Source organism: Myxine glutinosa, chromosome 3, assembly GCF_964187855.1.
Source record: "Myxine glutinosa chromosome 3, kmMyxGlut1.1, whole genome shotgun sequence".
NCBI classification, from domain to species: domain Eukaryota; kingdom Metazoa; phylum Chordata; class Myxini; order Myxiniformes; family Myxinidae; genus Myxine; species Myxine glutinosa.
The window spans coordinates 100113177-100132160 of NC_136263.1; the positions used below are offsets into that span (position 1 = coordinate 100113177).

The 18984-nt window shown below is 47.2% G+C and overlaps 1 protein-coding gene across 1 annotated transcript in view; it reads left to right on the forward strand.

Moving 5' to 3' along the window:
- LOC137423330 (rod cGMP-specific 3',5'-cyclic phosphodiesterase subunit beta-like) overlaps positions 1-18984 on the forward strand; it is a 99162-nt gene that overhangs the window by 36105 nt on the left and 44073 nt on the right. Inside the window, exons 11-14 of the mRNA XM_068110359.2 lie at positions 12214-12279; positions 16668-16814; positions 17915-18022; positions 18149-18258. Of these exons, the coding sequence (XP_067966460.2) occupies positions 12214-12279; positions 16668-16814; positions 17915-18022; positions 18149-18258 (431 nt within the window). The remainder of the gene's footprint in view (positions 1-12213; positions 12280-16667; positions 16815-17914; positions 18023-18148; positions 18259-18984) is intronic.

An 18984-nucleotide genomic window follows, 5' to 3' on the forward strand; every position in this document is an offset into this window, starting at 1 on the left:
ATCCTTCCCATGTGGGGCAAAGGAGCAATAGCTTATGGGGTGTATGGCAGTGAAAACTAGCCCGGGTGGGTTAGGATATATCGTGTGTAGGGCCCTAGAAGAGATTGACATTAGGTGACGTTAAGTTTAGTTAGTGACTGATACCTGTAGTGGGGACGCAGGTAGATTAGTGTGGATGATAATGACGTGGGAGCGCAATAGTTTAAAGGGACGACTGGGAAGCGCAAGTTTCAGAGGGGAGTAGTCAGCTGAGATGATGCCGTGTGTGTGAGGATGGAACAGGTGTGATTGCACAGGTGTGCAACTGAACAGGTGTGATTGCACAGGTGTGCAACTGGACAGGTGTGAGGAACAGTGTGTGAGTAATGAGTGTTGTGGATCAGCGCGAATGCGCTTGGGGAGAGAAGGGTGCAGGTGGCACCAGGTGTGAGAGCACAGGTGTGCAGGTACAGGTGTGTGGAGAGAGTTGGAGTAAGTGGTACGGAGTGGTGTGCACGGTGCGAAGGTGTGGATGGGGGAAGAGTGGACCCCTATCACGGATACCCGGGGCGGGTAGTGTAAGTGTTAGGTAGAGGGTGCAGGTAAATTGTGGTTGGATATTGGCATCTGTGGTGCGGTTGCAGAATGGTGTTGTGAATGGGTGCATTAGTGTTGTGGAAATGGCTGGGCGTGTAGCCTGTTAGTGTGTGTAGTTGGTTGGGCACTCCACCACTGTGAGGATGTCGGCCAGGTGAGGCCGCAGGTGGGCTCTGGGAGCCGGTAGTTGTGAGTGGGTGCCTGAGGATCCCGGGTGTGGATCGGGCAGCCCAGTGCCAGAGAGGGCACGGAGTGGGGAGAGAGCCAGAGGGCCTTCTCCAGGTAGTTAGGTTAGGGTAAGGAGCAGGTAAGCTCGGAGGCAACTGCAGTGGTGGAGGTGTGCAGGTGGGTAGACCCACTGGGAGAGGTACACGCCGCAGCCCAGAAATTGTGCGAGGGCACCGGGAGATGAATCGGGGGAGTGAGACCCCAAATTGAAGAGCACCACAGTTTGGCCAATGGGAATTGGTTTTTAGAACCCATAGTGTAAGAGGGCCAATGGTTTGGCCGGAGAGAGACCCCGGGTAGTGTAAAGTTGTTAAAGTCATTTAGGAGATAGTTAGGATTGATGAACCTGTCGCACCATACGCAGCCACTTGCCTGTGGTGATGATGATGACTCCACACCTGTGTTTTCTTTGTTTTGTTGCAGGAGATGAATCGCTGTGTGGATTTGTGAGACGCATCACGACGTGGATGAGACATTGGGGTGATTCCATCTCTCCCTCCCTAGGAGGGACTGATGATGAATTGGTGATGGGAAATTTTGATGTTCAGTTGGAGATGGCAAATTTTGATGAGAGTTGAAAATGGCAAATTTGATTGGTTAGGAGGGAGAGAAGACGAATTTGGTATATGGGAGGAACGGGGAAGACAGTAGGGATGTTTGTTGATTTGTAAAGTAGATGTTTATGAGTAGTGTTGTGTTGTGTGGATGCAGTAAGGGGTAAGGGAGGGGCCATGTAGGTTACCTGGTGGGGGGGGGGCGTACGATAGGAACGTACCTGTCTCACCTGGTTCCCATGTGCCCCCAGTGTGCATTACCTTACATTGCGTGCACTTTTGCGCCCTTACCACCTTACTCACTTGTCTGCTTCTTTTGTCTCCCACCTCCGAGGATCTGGCTTTGGGGTAGAGAGAGAGGAGAGAGAGGTGCTGGCTGCGCAGTTGTGGGCCTGCACTTTCGCTGTTCGCTGCCTGGATCGATACACCATATGGACCGCAATGTTTGTGGCCACCCACAATGGACCGCAGTTCGTTTGCGGCCAAGCACCACCCGGGGATGGACCTATGGGTCAACGTGGCACCTATGCCATAAAGGTGAACCACTGTTAACCAACACCAAGTGCACCACAAGAAGAGCAAGAGACACCTGCAGGGTTAGGGGTTGTCGCATTTATTTTTAATCATTGAACAATGGTGACTGCACCGATTGGTGGTGGGGTGGTGCTTTTGATGCTCGGGAAGGGTGCTCTGCACGTTATTAAAGGCCGTCGGCCACAGAGCACTCGTGGGTTGGTGTATCGATGTTGGCAAGCGCGCTCTCTCTCTATGCATAACATCTGCATGTGTTCCTCCAAAAACAGGTCCTGGATCGTAGTGTAAATAGCAGCGTAGTCTTGTAAATAATGCTCCCTACCGGCTGTATGTTTAGTTTGAGAATTCTTTCCGGATTCGGTTATCCTGTGGGTGTGTTTCTGAGAGGAGAAGGGTGCAACGTCGCAGGGGGACATATTTACTCATTTGTGAATATCTATAAAACTGTCGCACTCAGGGTAGAGTTAATAGTAGAGGGAACTACATTGCGTGCCACACTAAAGTAGGTAAAAATTTATCGGGTCGGGACGCCCCGAGGGTAGAGAAGGGTGCAATGTTGCGAATATGGAATTTGACCTCCATATCCGCTTGTAAATATTCCCCTATCTTCTCCGATACTCCCCAACTCTCCCCTTACCCCATTCCCTAGTCCCATTGTCTGTAAACAACACCCATTAGAGCCGATCTTCCCCTTCATTCCCCCATTAAATGTCGTGCCCAGGTCCCCCGCACCACACGTAGACAATTATAGGACATCTTGCTAGTTATTCTTAATCTATGTCAGTTAAGGACTTGTTTCCATTAATTATGACTCTTCGTTGCACCAGAATGTGATGATATGGCACCAGTAGGAGTTTAGGACCTTCCCATACCTCCCCGCATCTCTTCCCATCATCTCAAGCTCCAACAACAACCACAACAACAGCGGCTTTGCGTCCTCACTCCGGCTCGGTTGGCCGCCATTGAACATGTGCTCGACGGGGTTACCCAGAAGGGGGCTCCCTGTCGGCCCCTCGTCAAGGGCGGAGCCGGTAACCCCCGCACCCAATGAGAAGCCATGGGCCGATGCCATCTGGGGCGGCGCTAACGAGCCGAGGGCGTGTCACTCCCCGCCGGATATACGCGGCCCCGCGCCGGACGTGACAAAAGATGCGCCCCGAGCTTGGAAGGAAAAGACGCCACCCTCCCGAGTGCTGAGCGACCTCCCCAGCTTGAGACCAAAGTCGCGACCCACAAGCGCTGTGATACCCTCACGCATCTCTGGACACCACCGTACGTGATCCTGCCCTGAGCACAGGTGCACCTGGAGCGATCGCTACCCGCTTTCCTGGCCATCAAACCCCGTGTGAGTGAGCCTTGTCCCGCGTTTACCTGTCGTCTGTCCGGGGATAATATAAGTGTGTTTAAGTGCCCACCTTCCTATGTTTCCCTCTAGCCCCTGTAATCTAACCTTTTTCCGTACGAATATACTTGAGAACTGAACCCTTGGTGTCGTATTGTGTGATTGTAATCCAGCCGGGTGTCTTCTTTTTCTTATTGAGCCAGCATAGCGCGATTAGTCAACCCCGGGTGCAATCGGGGTAACTTGTACGGATACGGCGGCCATCCCGCTCGGCCCACCATACCATCAAAGTCGTATCTGTAACAATATATATATATATATATATATATATATATATATATATATATATATATATATATATATATATTTATATATATATATATATATATATAAGAATAATCTTTCTGGGATGCCGGTGAAAAAGTATTTAGGGTATATATATATATACCCGATATGCAAATATATATATATATATATATATATATATATATATATATATATATATACACCCGAAATGCAAATATATATATATATATATATATACATACACCCTATATGCAAATATATATTGTTACATATTTATGGGAATGTATGTGAATTACTATTCAGGTCTTTGCTTATCAATGTGTAGTCGATTAAGGGTTGTTGTGGTTGGAGGGTCAGGAGCCCTTCTGGAAAAAGAGACCGGAAACGGAAGAGGAAAGACACGAGGTCGACAGAAGCGATGAGGATTCTTCTTCCTCGCCCCGCTCCGACGAGAGGTGGGATCGATATTGAGCCGTGTGGAAAAGCGGCGTTCCCGAGCCCGTCTGGCGAGAGGAGTTACCGGGACGGATACCTGCCCGGTGGACACGTCAAGCGGCCGTGTGGCCGTGCACCGACCCAGCGTCTGGCACCGTTCGCGGCACCGTCCACAAAGACGCGTACGGGTCGCACGTTGGGGCCTAACACGCGTTGCAAGCGGCGTGTGGCTTTTGCCCGCTGTACAGTACCCGCTTCGCGTGGCCAAGAGGGGGCTGCAACCTTGGTTCCCGGTACGATACATGCCCGGTGGGAAAACGTCCACCCGGGGTTCGTTCAACCGCCCGAGTGCGGCGAAGCCGACCATCATCTTGGTCAGGAGGGGCCCAGAGACATTGTGAGGGACAGAGACCAAAGGGGGTCGTGAGTACAAAAGGGGACACACGTATGTAAGATGGCCATCTTAATCATCTAGGGGATTGATTGTTGAGTGTGAATTGTGGATGGGGGATTGCTCGGGGAATATATCCTTGATTGTATCATTGAAATTGTATGGTATCATTACCATTGAAATATATCATTGAAAATCAGTTTTCTCTTGGGTGGAATTCCTAGGGATTGCGTCCGAAAGCGCATATATAATACCACTGTCTGGCGAAGTTCCTCTCACGGTCCGGGGGTCACCGAGACCAGGTAGTCACCGAGGGGACCACGTAACAGAATTGGGGGCTCGTCCAAATTACGATTTGCGGATTCGCAATTGGGTCTACGTCCGGGATCTAAAATTGTATAAAATAATAAAATAATATTTTTATTAATTAAAATTTATTAATTAAGTATTAATTGGTAAATTTTTGGGGAAATTGGGGGTAAAGTATTGGGGGAAGGTTAACAGGTGTTAACGATAGGCACCATGGCGTTTGTGGCACAGAACTTTGCGGTAACCCCGAGTGAGGCACAGTTCCGAGCGTTACTAAAGTCGGACCTCTTGAAATTGGCCAAACATTTTAACTTGGAGGTCCGAACTAATTTGAGGAAGGCAGAGTTGCAGGCCACGGTGATACAATCTATGGTGGGATTAGGAACATGGGACGAGTTAGCCTGGGAGTGGCTACCCGAAGAACCAGAAGATGTTGAGCTCCGGAAACTGGAGTTGCAATTACGGAGCCAGGAACGGATCAAAGAAGAAGAAAGGAAAGCAGAAGAGAGGAGAGAAGAGAAACAAGCAGAGGAAAGGAGAGTGGAAAGAGAACTCCAGGAAAGGTTAAAAGAAGAAGAAAGGAAAGCAGAAAAGGAAAGAGCAGAAGAAGAAAGGAAAGCAGAAAAGGAAAGAGCAGAAGAAGAAAGGAAAGCAGAAAAGGAAAGAGCAGAAGAAGAAAGGAAAGCAGAAGAGAGGAGAGAAGAGAAACAAGCACAAGAAAGGAGAGTGGAACGAGAACTCCAGGAAAGGTTAAAAGAAGAAGAAAGGAAAGCAGAAAAGGAAAGAGCAGAAGAAGAAAGGAAAGCAGAGGAGAGGAGAGAAGAGAAACAAGCAGAGGAGAGGAGAGCTGCAAGGGAACTCGAAGCAGAGGAGAGAAAAGCAGAAAGGGAATTAAAGGAACGTGACATGGAGCTTCGGCAGGAAATTAAATTCAAGGAGCTGGAGTTAATGAGAGAACGGGGAGAGGCACCACCCTTGCTGACGGGGTCGACACCTAACCAGAAAACCTGGGATGTGGGCAGACAGGTGAGGCTGGTTCCACCGTTCAGTGAAAAGGAAGTCGCGAAATTTTTTCCACACTTTGAGAAAGTGGCTCGACAATTAAACTGGCCGGAGGAGGCCTGGACCATACTAGTGCAAAGTGTGTTGGTGGGAAAAGCTCAAGAGATTTATTCGGCGCTACCAATGGACCAATGTGCAGATTATGAGGTACTGAAGAAGCACATCCTCAAAGCCTATGAGTTGGTTCCGGAAGCTTACAGGCAAAAATTCAGGAATGCCAGGAAGAGGGAGAGTGAGACCCATGTGGAGTTTGCCAGAGTGAAAGAAAACATGTTTGATCGGTGGTGTGAGTCAAAAGGAGTCGGGAAAGACTTCGAAACATTGCGTGACTTGATCCTGGTGGAGGAATTTCAGCAGTGTGTCCACGAGGACATCAAAGTGTACCTGCAGGAAAAGAAAGTACCAAAGTTGTGGGACGCAGCCACCATGGCAGATGATTATGCCTTAACCCACCGAATAGGGGTCCACGAACCTAACTCCTCGCCTAGATCTCCGCAGGGGAGGTGGGGAACAGCAGGTGCGGAGAACGACAATACATGGCGGCGGCCTCGAGAGGAGTATGGGGACAACGCGGATACCCCACCTGTTCGAAATCAGAGGGATGCGGGCCCAAGACAAACTTATATTTCGGGGGGACCGAGGCAGACCACGAGTTTTTCCTCCAGGCCTACTTGCGCTTTTTGCAAGAAACCTGGACACTTGATGTCCAGTTGTTACCGCATGAAAAGGGAAGACCCAGAGCGGAGTCCGACTATTACGACTCCAAATGCAATGGCCATTGTGAGAAATCGCCATCAAAAGGGTTACCAACCATTTATTTCAGAGGGGTTTGTGTCACTGGATGGAGCCTCGACTAACCGGAGACCGGTTAGGATATTGAGGGACACAGGAGCACATCAATCTTTAATGCTTGAAGGCATTTTGCCATGGTCCGAGGAGACGGCAACGGGGGATAGTGTTCGTTTACAGGGGATCGGGGGCGGTGTTAGTGCTCCACTTCATGTCATCCATTTGGAGTCCGATTTGGTGTCAGGACCGGTCACCGTTGGTTTACAAGCCACACTTCCTGTAGAGGGTGTATCTGTGGTTATCGGGAATGATTTGGCCGGGGGTCAAGTTTATGGTAACCTGAGGGTTGGTAAAGAGCCCAGCAGGGAAAATAACACCACACCAGCTCGGGATGGCGACAAAAGTACCAAGTTATTTGTAGGGGGACTGAACTTCAAAACAGAGGAAGAAGTTCTGACCTCTGTCTTCAACAGATATGGGCCGCTGGTGGAAGTGCGGTTGGTAAGAGACAGGGAAACGCAACAGTCAAGAGGGTTCGGCTTTGTCACGTTTGCAAGCACAAAAGACGCCAGAGAGGCAGAGAAGAATTGGAATGGCAAGGATTTGGAGGGTCGGACCATAACAGTAGGGAAGGCATTTCGTAGGCGTCGAGAGGTCTACAGGAGAGTACAACTGGGCGGTAGTTTTGGTGGTGGCCGCAATCAATATTATTATGGAGGCTCCCTGAGTTACGGCAGCTCCCGAAGGAAGGATTGTCAAAGTAGTGGCCGAGAAGGAGACCGCTATTCATGGGACTACAGTGACAAGCGGTCCCACCATAATTATTAGGGAAGTTCTGACAAGCTGAAGCACTGAATGCGGCGGAGCCGCCGAGCCAAGATTCCTACACGGATTAACCGTGAACGCCACGTTCCTAAAGGCGTCCATGTAGTGAACTTTCATGCACGGACTAACCGTGAACTCCACGTTCCTCAAGGCGCCCATGTAGAGAACTTTCCTGCACGGACTAACCGTGAACTCCACGTTCCTAAAGGCATCCATGTAGTGAATACTCGGCTTGGCCTCCCGGAAAAAGTGCTATCGAGTTGCTTAACTTTGGATCTTTGATCAACCCCTTAACCTTCATTCACAAGAAACTGACAGTCAAAGTCAGAGGGTCATGAGATGGAGTTTGGCTTGGCAGGAGTCCAACGGGAAATTGAACATGTAAAGGGCAGGGACAATGGCTGCTGGTGCTTTGTCCAGAGTGAATTACCTTTGAAAATCTCTGGGGGTTTTGTGAAATTTTGTTGCTTTATTTTTGAGTTGTGATAATTGTTGCCCAGGGGAACTGAGGATTTGGGGGTTGAGTTATCTGGTTTGTTTATCCAAGTTGGCCGGCAAAGAAAGTTTTTGCTGGGTTCAAACTTTCTTTCTTGAAGGGGGGGAGTGTTACATATTTATGGGAATGTATGTGAATTACTATTCAGGTCTTTGCTTATCAATGTGTAGTCGATTAAGGGTTGTTGTGGTTGGAGGGTCAGGAGCCCTTCTGGAAAAAGAGACCGGAAACGGAAGAGGAAAGACACGAGGTCGAGAGAAGCGACGAGGATTCTTCTTCCTCGCCCCGCTCCGACGAGAGGTGGGATCGATATTGAGCCGTGTGGAAAAGCGGTGTTCCCGAGCCCGTCTGGCGAGAGGAGTTACCGGGACGGATACCTGCCCGGTGGACACGTCAAGCGGCCGTGTGGCCGTGCACCGACCCAGCGTCTGGCACCGTTCGCGGCACCGTCCACAAAGACGCGTACGGGTCGCACGTTGGGGCCTAACACGCGTTGCAAGCGGCGTGTGGCTTTTGCCCGCTGTACAGTACCCGCTTCGCGTGGCCAAGAGGGGGCTGCAACCTTGGTTCCCGGTACGATACATGCCCGGTGGGAAAACGTCCACCCGGGGTTCGTTCAACCGCCCGAGTGCGGCGAAGCCGACCATCATCTTGGTCAGGAGGGGCCCAGAGACATTGTGAGGGACAGAGACCAAAGGGGGTCGTGAGTACAAAAGGGGACACACGTATGTAAGATGGCCATCTTAATCATCTAGGGGATTGATTGTTGAGTGTGAATTGTGGATGGGGGATTGCTCGGGGAATATATCCTTGATTGTATCATTGAAATTGTATGGTATCATTACCATTGAAATATATCATTGAAAATCAGTTTTCTCTTGGGTGGAATTCCTAGGGATTGCGTGCGAAAGCGCATATATAATACCACTGTCTGGCGAAGTTCCTCTCACGGTCCGGGGGTCACCGAGACCAGGTAGTCACCGAGGGGACCACGTAACAATATATATATATATATATATATACAGACGGCATTTAATATGGAATTTTTTTTTTGTGGGGGTGAACTTGCTTTTCAAGATGTCTTAGAACCAAAAGTTCATTGGAATTATGTTGAAATCATTCTAGATTTTGTTAATGTGACCTTTAAAAGAAACAAAAACCACATTTGACATTTCGAAACAAATAAATTGATCCTTGAAAGTGATGTAAACTGATATCGAACTCAATTCATGGACAGTACTGTGTTAAACTTCTGTACGTTTTCCAGAAGTATCTCTTTATTTTGCACATTAGCCAAAAATTTTTTTAACAAAAACAAAAGTTAAATTACGACTGGGATTACGGACAGTAAAATTACAGTTCAGTACATCGTGTAACCCCCACGAGCATTCAGGAGAGCACGTACACATTGAGGCATGCTGTTCACGAGATTTGCCAAGGTTTGGACAGGAATCGCTTGCCATGCAGTGACAATAGCCTGCTGCAATTCATGCACAGAGGTTGGCTGCTGGTCCAAGTGGTCGATTTGATGCATTAATTCTGCCCACAATTTCTCTATCGGATTCATATCCGGGGACATGGCAGGCCACTCCATATGCTCTACACCACGGTCAGAAAGAAAGTGTTGGATCATGTGATCACGATGAGGCCGTGCATTGTCATCTTGGAAGACAAAGTTTCCTCGAAAAGCTGCACGAGCAAATGGAAGCAATGTTTCTTCCAGAATGGCCCTGTACTTGAACTGGTTCAGGTTTCCATTCAGAACAACCAGGTCAGTTTTGCCCCCTGCATGAAAAGCAGCCCAAATGGTCACCCCACCACCTCCAGCTTGGACTCTTGGCACTATACAATCTTTGTTGTAGGCTTCATGCACTTGTCTGCACACTCAGACGTGGCCATCTTGACGATAGACCAGAAATCTAGACTCGTCACTGAAGATCACGTGATTCCTGTGTCCTGGCTGCCATTGACGGTGCTCTCTGGGCCACTGCAATCGGCGCTGGCAGTGTTGTCTGGTCAGGCGTGGCTTTCTCAGGGGACGCCTGGCACGATAGCCTGCTTGAACCAGTCGTTGGTTGACTCGCCTTCTGGATAAAGGCAAATTTGTCAGTTGTTGCCACTCAGCCCTAAGCCGATTAGCTGACTTGGTACGGCCATTGTGGACTAACCGGTGCAGCTGGCGATCATCCCTCCTTGTGGTTCTGCGGGGACGTCCTGGCCTCGGTATTGGAGTAGAGACACCCCTCTGAGCATTTCGTTTCAGGATCTTTGACACCTGACCTTGAGTGGTGCCATACTGCCGAGCAATAGCATGCTGTTTCATGCCGTAATTTCGTAAAGCCACCACTCCATGACAAACAGCATTGTCGAGTTGACGGACCAACTCCAGAGGAAGCGCAAATAACTTTTGGAGAGGTGCAGCAGTTGTTTTCCACTAATACAGAACGCAACAACCCTTGTATACCCGACTGTGAAGCCAATCATCAAATGCACCTGTCCGTACATTTTGCCACGCCACCTGTGATATAATCCTGTTGTTGACTTCTTGCTGCGACAGACAATCAGTGACATGGTTCTTTTAACCAATAAATCACCAAAGTGTAAAAGAAACTCACCAGATTGATATACTGAGTTAAGAAAGTAAACCCAAGTCAAGAAAAAAAAAATTCCATATTAAATGCCAAGTCTGTATATTTTGACCTGTAGGCGATTGAGATACATACAAACAAACAGACAGAATAATGCACAAGACCAACCAAAATACTTGAAAAATCTTCGATTTTCGCAAGTAATAAAATGCACGACACCGTGTTGCCTGCTCCGTTCGGTCCAACTAAAACGGTGAGAGGAGAGAAGAACAAGATTACCTGCTAGTCCTTGTCCTCAGTGCCAAAACTCCACACACTGCGGATGCTCATCTTCTCGATCTTTGACATGATGTTGCCTTGAGTGCTTAACTTCACACCCAGACAAAGCTCAGTCAAACAAATCGCCGATTTCATCACTGAAAGCAATTTTGGTGCCCTGAGTAGTTCGTTGTTTGTTTTGATGTTTATTGCTTACCAACATTTGTTGAGCAATTTGTTATTGCGAGGTGTCGAGTCTGTACCTTTTCCTGTTAATACAAGCGAGCGGCAGCAATGGATAACACGCACACACATACACACATGCACACACACATGCAGGAAGGGATGCAAAACTCTAGTATAATTGATCTTGTGGCCACAGGAACCAAATAAAAGATATACAATATTTATAACAGCCCTCACAGCTTCCACTCCCCCTCCAACATGATTAATAGTTAATATCATCATTTAAAAAGAGATTTTAAACTTACCTTGTGCATTCACAAGCCCCAAAATATCTCTTCCCTTTGGTGTTCAGAAGCACCCAATTTGGATACACAAGCATTGTGTATTTTCATTTTGCGAAGATGTCCTTTGTCGAAGACTTGTTTGTCGTTACTTGGTAATGATGCATTGCATCATCTTTCCAAATGTGTGCATTAAATGAATCAGCAAGCCTGCCATGCTCGCAGGATGCATTCTCACAAGGATCAAAGTCCATTCACTGGTAGTAATCCATCGGGGGTTTGAATAGCACACACCGGTCCACACAGGCCTTGCACCGGCCCATATTGTCAAGAGTTTGCAGTACAGGTACGCACCTATTCGGTGAGCTGAGATAGTTCTCCAACTCTTTTGTTGTGCAGAGGCACACTCCTTTCTTTCGGTTACTTTTCCAAGTATTTTCAGATTCTTTAAGAAGCTTTGTGAGCCATTTTTAGGTAACAATCCACATCTCACACACATGATAGTCTGTGTGTTTAGGGTGCCCATTTGTTTAGGGTGCACCCTTTTTTAGTGTGCCCATCTCACACTTATAGTTTAGGTTGCGCAACACAGCTGTTTCTAGATTTTTCAGTGCTGATGTCGGGTACCAGCCTTTGAGCTGTCTGTCTACTCTGACTTTGTTTCTCGACCCTATTGTAAATTTAAATCCCTCTCAGGACGTTTCTAGGAGGCATTGTATTCAATGAGTGCAGTGCTCTTTGGAGGATGTCAATCAAGGTGTTCCATTCACTGGCGGATGTTGAAGACCCTATATGGCCCTTTCAAAGGAAGTGGCTATTTGTCTGCCGGTACCGTGGACAAAATCCAAATTCCTGTCCGAGATCAGAATGGCGATAAGCATTGCCACATGTTATTGTCGATAGAAATGCCAACATGGCATCCCAGCAATCTTCAAAGTCATGGTACAGATCAGAACATTATTTTTCATCACTAATGTCTCCTACCAACTATACCCCACATCTGCTAGGATGTTGAAAAGGTTATCATTACAATTAGAAAGTGTTGTGTTGCAGAAAACAGAAGAGGTTTTGAAAAAGAATCTCTCCAGCTGCCAGGAACATGAAATGAAGAAATTGTTGGTAGGTTTGTTACTTTATCCACTCAATGGAAGAACAATAATTATGAAACTTACAAATCATTCGAGCTCACATTTGTATTCACTATTTTATTAGTTTTAAAACTAGAACGACACTCTTCGACGTCACGACGTCAACCGATATGCCTCCGTCCACATTATTACATCATTATAATACTTGTACCAAGTTTGATTTAAATCCATTCAGCTGTTCTCAAGTTATCACATTTTACCTGACATGAGCTATGACCTTTGACCTCTTGACCCCAAAATTTATCAGTTCATGTTTACATCATGAAACATACCTGTACCAAGTTTTAATTTAAATCCCTTCAGCTGTTCACAAGTTATCACATTTTACCTGACATGACCTCTGACCTTTAGCCTTTGACCTCAGGACCCCAAAATCTAATCAGTTAATCTTTACATCATTATACGAGTACATACCTGTACCAAGTTTGAATTAGACCACTCAGCCATTCTCAAGTTATAGTTCTATTACAGACTCTGACTTTGACCTTTGACCCCAAAGTCTAATCAGTTAAGCTTTACAACATTATACAAACCTGTACCAAGATGGAATTAGATCACTTCAGTTGTTCTCAAGTTTTTTTTTTTAGTTTTTTTTTTTAGTTTTTTTTTTGTATACAAGATCGAGGCTCGTGAAAGAGCGAACATTAATCACACAAAAAGGCAACCGACACATAAAACACAAAATAAGGGGAGCGGAACAAGATGGGGGGAGAGGGGGAAGGACACAAACACAACATTTGAGAGCAGGGACATCGAGAGAACTGTGGGAGGGAGAGGGCTTGGGGGTAGGTGGGAGAGTTATAAAACATATGGACACTGCAAGGACTTCCAGGAAAGAAGTTGGAATTTCATAAAAGTGTATCTGGGGTGAATTAGCAGGGGTAGAAAAGATCAAGGTTTTGGATGGGGGAAGATAAGAGATGGTGGTGAACAGCTGTTTTAAAGACCTGGAGGGAGGAGTGGGATTGAAGGGAGTGGGGGAGTTTGTTCCAGAGGCGGGAGAAAAGGGGAATGAAAGAGTGAAGGTGAGCAGAGAGTCTTGATTTTGGCAGTTTAACCATAAGAGGGTTGCAGGCAGATCTTGTGCGACCCATAGGAATATTTGGGGGACAGAGCACAGAGAGAGCTGGGGGAGCAACGCCGGAGAGGAGTCGGTAGAAGACAGAAAGACCGCCAACCTGCCTGCGGTGAGTGAGTTAAAGGCCCTCGGAGTTAGCTTCATCGCAGGAGATTCCAATCATTCTGAAAGCTTTGGTTTCAGAGTTATAGACCTATTTCACCAAAGTTATACCAAAGTTATAGACCTATTACAGACTTTTACCTTTGACCTTTCACCTCTTGACCCCATAATCTAATCATTTGATCTGAACATCATTCTACATAATTGTACCAAATTTGATGAGAACCCCATCGCTGGTCCACAAGTTATCACGGTAACAGGATTTTTACCTACCATGACCTCTGACCTTTGGCCTTTGACCCCAGGACCCCAAAATCGAATCAGTTCATCTTGACCTCATTATACGAGTATATACCTGTACCAAGTTTGAATTAGCTCACGCAGCCGTTCTCAAGTTATAGTTCTATTACAGACTCTGACTTTGACCTTTGACCCCAAAGTCTAATTAGTTAAGCTTTACAACATTATACAAACCTGTACCAAGTTGGAATTAGATCACTTCAGTCGTTCTCAAGTTATAGACCTATTACAGACTTTTACCTTTGACCTTTCACCTCTTGACCCCAAAATATAATCATTTCATCTTAACATCATTCCACATAATTGTACCAAATTTGATGAGAATCCCATCCCAGTTATCGTGGCAACAGGATTTTTATCTACCATGACCTCCGACCTTTAGCCTTTGACCTCGTAAGCCCAAAATCTAATCAGTTCATCTTTACCTCATTAAACATACCTGCACCAAGTTTGACTAAGATCCCTTCAGCCGTTCTCAAGTTATCGCAGTAACGAAAACCTATCATGGACGGACGGACGGACAGACAGACAGACAGCCGGACAGACAACCTGAAAACGTAATGCCTCCGGCTAATTCATCAACTGAGGCATAAAAACTACGTATTTGTAATTCCTTAGTTTGCTACAAAGCATTACACACGAGGCATCACCATGGCCCCAATAAATGTATAAGGGTGAAGAGCAGGGCTCTTGCTTGAGACGGACGAAGTGACGGGCAAGACACAAACTCGTCCGAGAAGATGTTTATTGTAAAAACCAACTCGGGAACTCTGAAAAGCCCGTTTATCGGGCTGCATATATATCACAACCAGAAAGCACAACCGAAACCGAAAGCCACGCCTCTCAGGCGAGGCGCGCTTTGGTGGTCACGTGACCGACAGGTGCAAAGGATTATAACCGCACGCGCGGCACGCTTTGGTGGTCACGTGACCGGCCACCCCGGTGCCGTGGTTTGCCCGCCGGTTACGTCACCGGCTGGAGCAAGGAGATTCTGTTGCTGGTCTCGCTTGGGGGACCCATGGGTCGCTACACACACCCCCCCAGAATGGACTTGATCCAGGAAGGTCAACCTGAGGGGGGCCCGGATGACCCGACCGAACCGACCCCTGGCCAGTCGCGGGGGGTGGGGGGGGGGCGGTGTGGTGGCGGGTGGTTGGACGGGGGGTGCAGTGGACGGGGGGCGGCCGAGGGGCCGGGCAAGTCCTCGGGGGAGGCTGCCGAGGTTCCTCGCGGGCATCCCGAGGTTGCAGTTCGCGGGTGCAGTGCCGAGAAGGCTCGAGCGGTGCACACGAAAAGCGGGTGAGCCAACCGAGGGGCTGGTCAAGGCCTCGGGGGAGGCTGCCGAGGTTCCTCGCGGGCCTCCCGAGGATGCAGGGTCGGAGAAGTAGTTGCGGTTGTAGTTGTAGGTGCGCGAGGGTGATGAAGCGGCCGTGCCGCGAACGTCAGCGCGCGCGAAGGTGACGAAACAGCCATGCCGCGAACGTCAGTGCGCGCGAAGGTGACGAAGCAGTCGTTCTGCCAACGTCAGTGCGCGCGAAGGTGACGAAGCAGCCGTGCCTTCGGAGGGTCTTGGAATAGGTTCGCCCCTCCGGTCGTAGAGGAGGAGCCGAGCGCGGTGCGCGAACCTCATAGTCATGGCCGTCGTCGTTACCGAAACTCCGGCATGTCGAAACCGCGGTCGAAACTGCGCCCGAAGCCGTGCGGGAGAAGCCGGCGTCACCAGCCTAGGTGGCTTCCCTGGCTAGGGCGCGCTTGCCGTGTCCGTTCGCAGCCCCCGAATCCGTTCGGGGGCAGTCGGGGTCACCAGTGAAGAGCAGGGCTCTTGCTTGAGATGGACGAAGTGACGGGCAAGACACAAACTCGTCCGAGAAGATGCTTATTGTAAAAACCAACTCGGGAACTCTGAAAAGCCCGTTTATCGGGCTGCATATATATCACAACCAGAAAGCACAACCGAAACCGAAAGCCACGCCTCTCAGGCGAGGCGCGCTTTGGTGGTCATGTGACCGACAGGTGCAAAGGATTATAACCGCACGCGCGGCACGCTTTGGTGGTCACGTGACCGGCCACCCCGGCGCCGTGGTTTGCCCGCCGGTTACGTCACCGGCTGGAGCAAGGAGATTCTGTTGCTGGTCTCGCTTGGGGGACCCATGGGTCGCTACAAGGGTGTTTTTATCTTTGCCGCTGGTCTTGGGCTGGTGGAGGAGGAGGGACGACGCCAATTCTCTGTGTAAATGTGTATTGTGTAGCATGGCCTTCAGGTGGGGTATTACAAGTCTCCACCCTTTACAGTATGTACAGTATTCCTGTCCCCACGTTTTGCAGTGCAGTGAAGTGTTTTGAATTGTAAGCAGGAAACATAATTTTTGCTTCATGCACATATAAACCTGGGTTCCTTTTTTTTTGTTGTTGGGGGGGGGGGGGGGGGGGGAGCGATTCACGCAGCTGTTAGTTGCCTATACACCGCCCAAATAAAGGTATGTCTCAGAAAAACGTATTGCATGCTTGGAACAAGATTGCCCGTAGGGCGGGTACTCTGCAAGTTTAGGTAAATTATACACAACTTCCATTAAACATATCATCATCCATTTCTACCATAGAAACTATGTAGCGTTGGGTGAGGATATGTTAAATTAGTTCCAAACCATTAAAACAACGTTTCTAAAAAAATCTTTCCCCCTGACAACCTGTATTGAAATTACTGCTCAACTTGAGTACAATTATAACTATATAGTGATGACAGTAAAGTACAGTGACTCCAAATTAAAAAAAATGTTTAACCTAAAAAAAATGGATATTGTTGGTATTTGATGTGTTCATTGTAATGTTAAAGAGGAAAGAGCATTTATTAAAGGTGTGACATCTACAATTCTCTGCAGAAAGCGGAACTGCCAGACCCCAACCAGATGGAGCTTTACCAGTTCCACTTCAGCGACCTGGAGATCGAAGAGCTAGATTTGGTCAAAGGAGGCATTTGCTTATTTCAAGAACTGGGTGTCCTGGAAAAGTTCAAAGTTCCTCGGGATGTAAACATCACATCACATCACCTTCATTTGTTCCAACTTAAACTCACAGCTTCAGAAACTTTATGAACTCCAAATAGCTTTATGAACACTGAGTTATAACTTTTCATGTACTGCCGGTACCCTGACAGCTATTAGAAAGACACATACTAGACTAAGTAGTTGTGCAGGAATTTGGAAGTTGGCCAATTTGGAAGAGCGGGATTGTAACCTAGGCGAGACAGCTTAGTGGCGAGTGTGTGTACCTGTAAGCCATCCCGTCAGCCCAATATGTCTAAATATTACATTTATTAATTTATATGAGTTACAACCTTCCTCCATCATTTTATCAAAAATTGGAATGTTAGGATCTACACTCTAGAGTCTAGAGTAAGCTTTCACCACACTTTGATCATTATAATCAATTGAATGAGGACCTAGGATATCTGAGGACCTCTCCCTTTTATTGAAAGAATGAATGAGGACCTAGAACCTCTGAGGACCTCTCCCTTTTATTGAAAACATGAATGAGGACTTAGGACCTCTGAGCACCTCTCCCTTTTATTGAAAACATGAATGAGGACCTAGGACCTCTGAGCACCTCTCCCTTTTATTGAAAACATGAATGAGGACCTAGGACCTCTGAGCACCTCTCCCTTTTATTTAAAACATGAATGAGGACCTAGGAAATTTGAGCACCCCTCCCTTTTATTGAAAACATGAATGAGGACTTAGGACCTCTGAGCACCTCTCCCTTTTATTGAAAACATGAATGAGGACCTAGGACCTCTGAGCACCTCTTCCTTTTATTGAAAACATGAATGAGGACCTAGGACCTCTGAGCATCTCTCCCTTTTATTGAAAACATGAATGAGGGCCTAGGACTTCTGAGCACCTCTCCCTTTTATTGAAAACATGAATGAGGACCTAGGACCTCTGAGCACCTCTCCCTTTTATTGAAAGCATGAATGAGGACATAGGAAATCTGAGGACCTCTCCCTTTGATTGAAAACATGAATGAGAACCTATTGTGTTTTCTTCTCTACCATTGCTTGTTAACAAGAACATGACCCCTTGTTATCAAGTGATGGTGTTACCAGACTGAGTATCCTTTTGCTGTCCAGGTGATCGTACGCTGGATGATAACGGTGAATAAAGGTTACCGCAACATCACATACCACAACTGGCGGCACGGCTTCAATGTTGGCCAAACAATGTTCACATTACTTACAGTAGGTTCTATTATTTTACACCTGCAGTCGGTTCTATTTTAATACTTACTGTAGGTTCTAGTCTCCTCCAAAATTGTGAAGTCCAATGTTTGTCACGCTGAAGTGTGTGCGTTTACTTCTTCATAGACTGGGAGGCTGAAGAAGTACTTCTCAGATCTCGAGGCTTTTGCCATGCTTGCTGCTGCATTCTGCCATGATATGGACCACAGGGGTGCAAACAACCTCTTTCAAATGAAGTAAGTAAAAATATTTATTACCTCCGCCACCAAAGGTGGATGGAGGTTATGTTTTCACCCCTTTCTGTCTGTTTGTCCATTTGTCTGTCTGTTTGTGAACAAAATATCTCAAGAAGTTGTGGACGGATTCGGACGAAATTTGGCAGAGATGTAGCGTATGTGACAAGGACGAAATTATTAGATTTTGGTGAAGATCCGGATTCGGATCCGGCTACTAGAATTTTTTAAGTGGTTCTTCACCATCGAGTGATAGGGCCAAAAACGATATACAGCAGGATATCTCAAAAGGTTTTGGACGGATTTGGACGAAACTTGGTGGAGAGGTTGGGTGTCTGATAAGGGCAAATAGATTCGATTTTGGTGAAGATCTGAATTTGGATTCGGATATGATAATTATTTAATTTGTAAGTGATTCTTCACCATTGGGAGATAGGGCCAAAAACTATACATTGTGGGATATCTCAAAAAGTTATGGATGGATTTGGACGAAACTTGTTGGACAGGTTGTGTGTGTGACAAGACAACAACAACAACAACAACAGGCATTTTAAGGCCATTTTCCCTGCTAGAGAGGGGGTTAGCCCTGCGGGCCCTAAGGAAGAATCGATTCGATTTTGGTGAAGATCTGAATATGGATTCGGATATGAGAATTATTTTTAAAATTTAAGTGATTCTTCACCATTGGGTGATATGGCCATTGGCCAACCAGGCGGACGTATGCTCTCT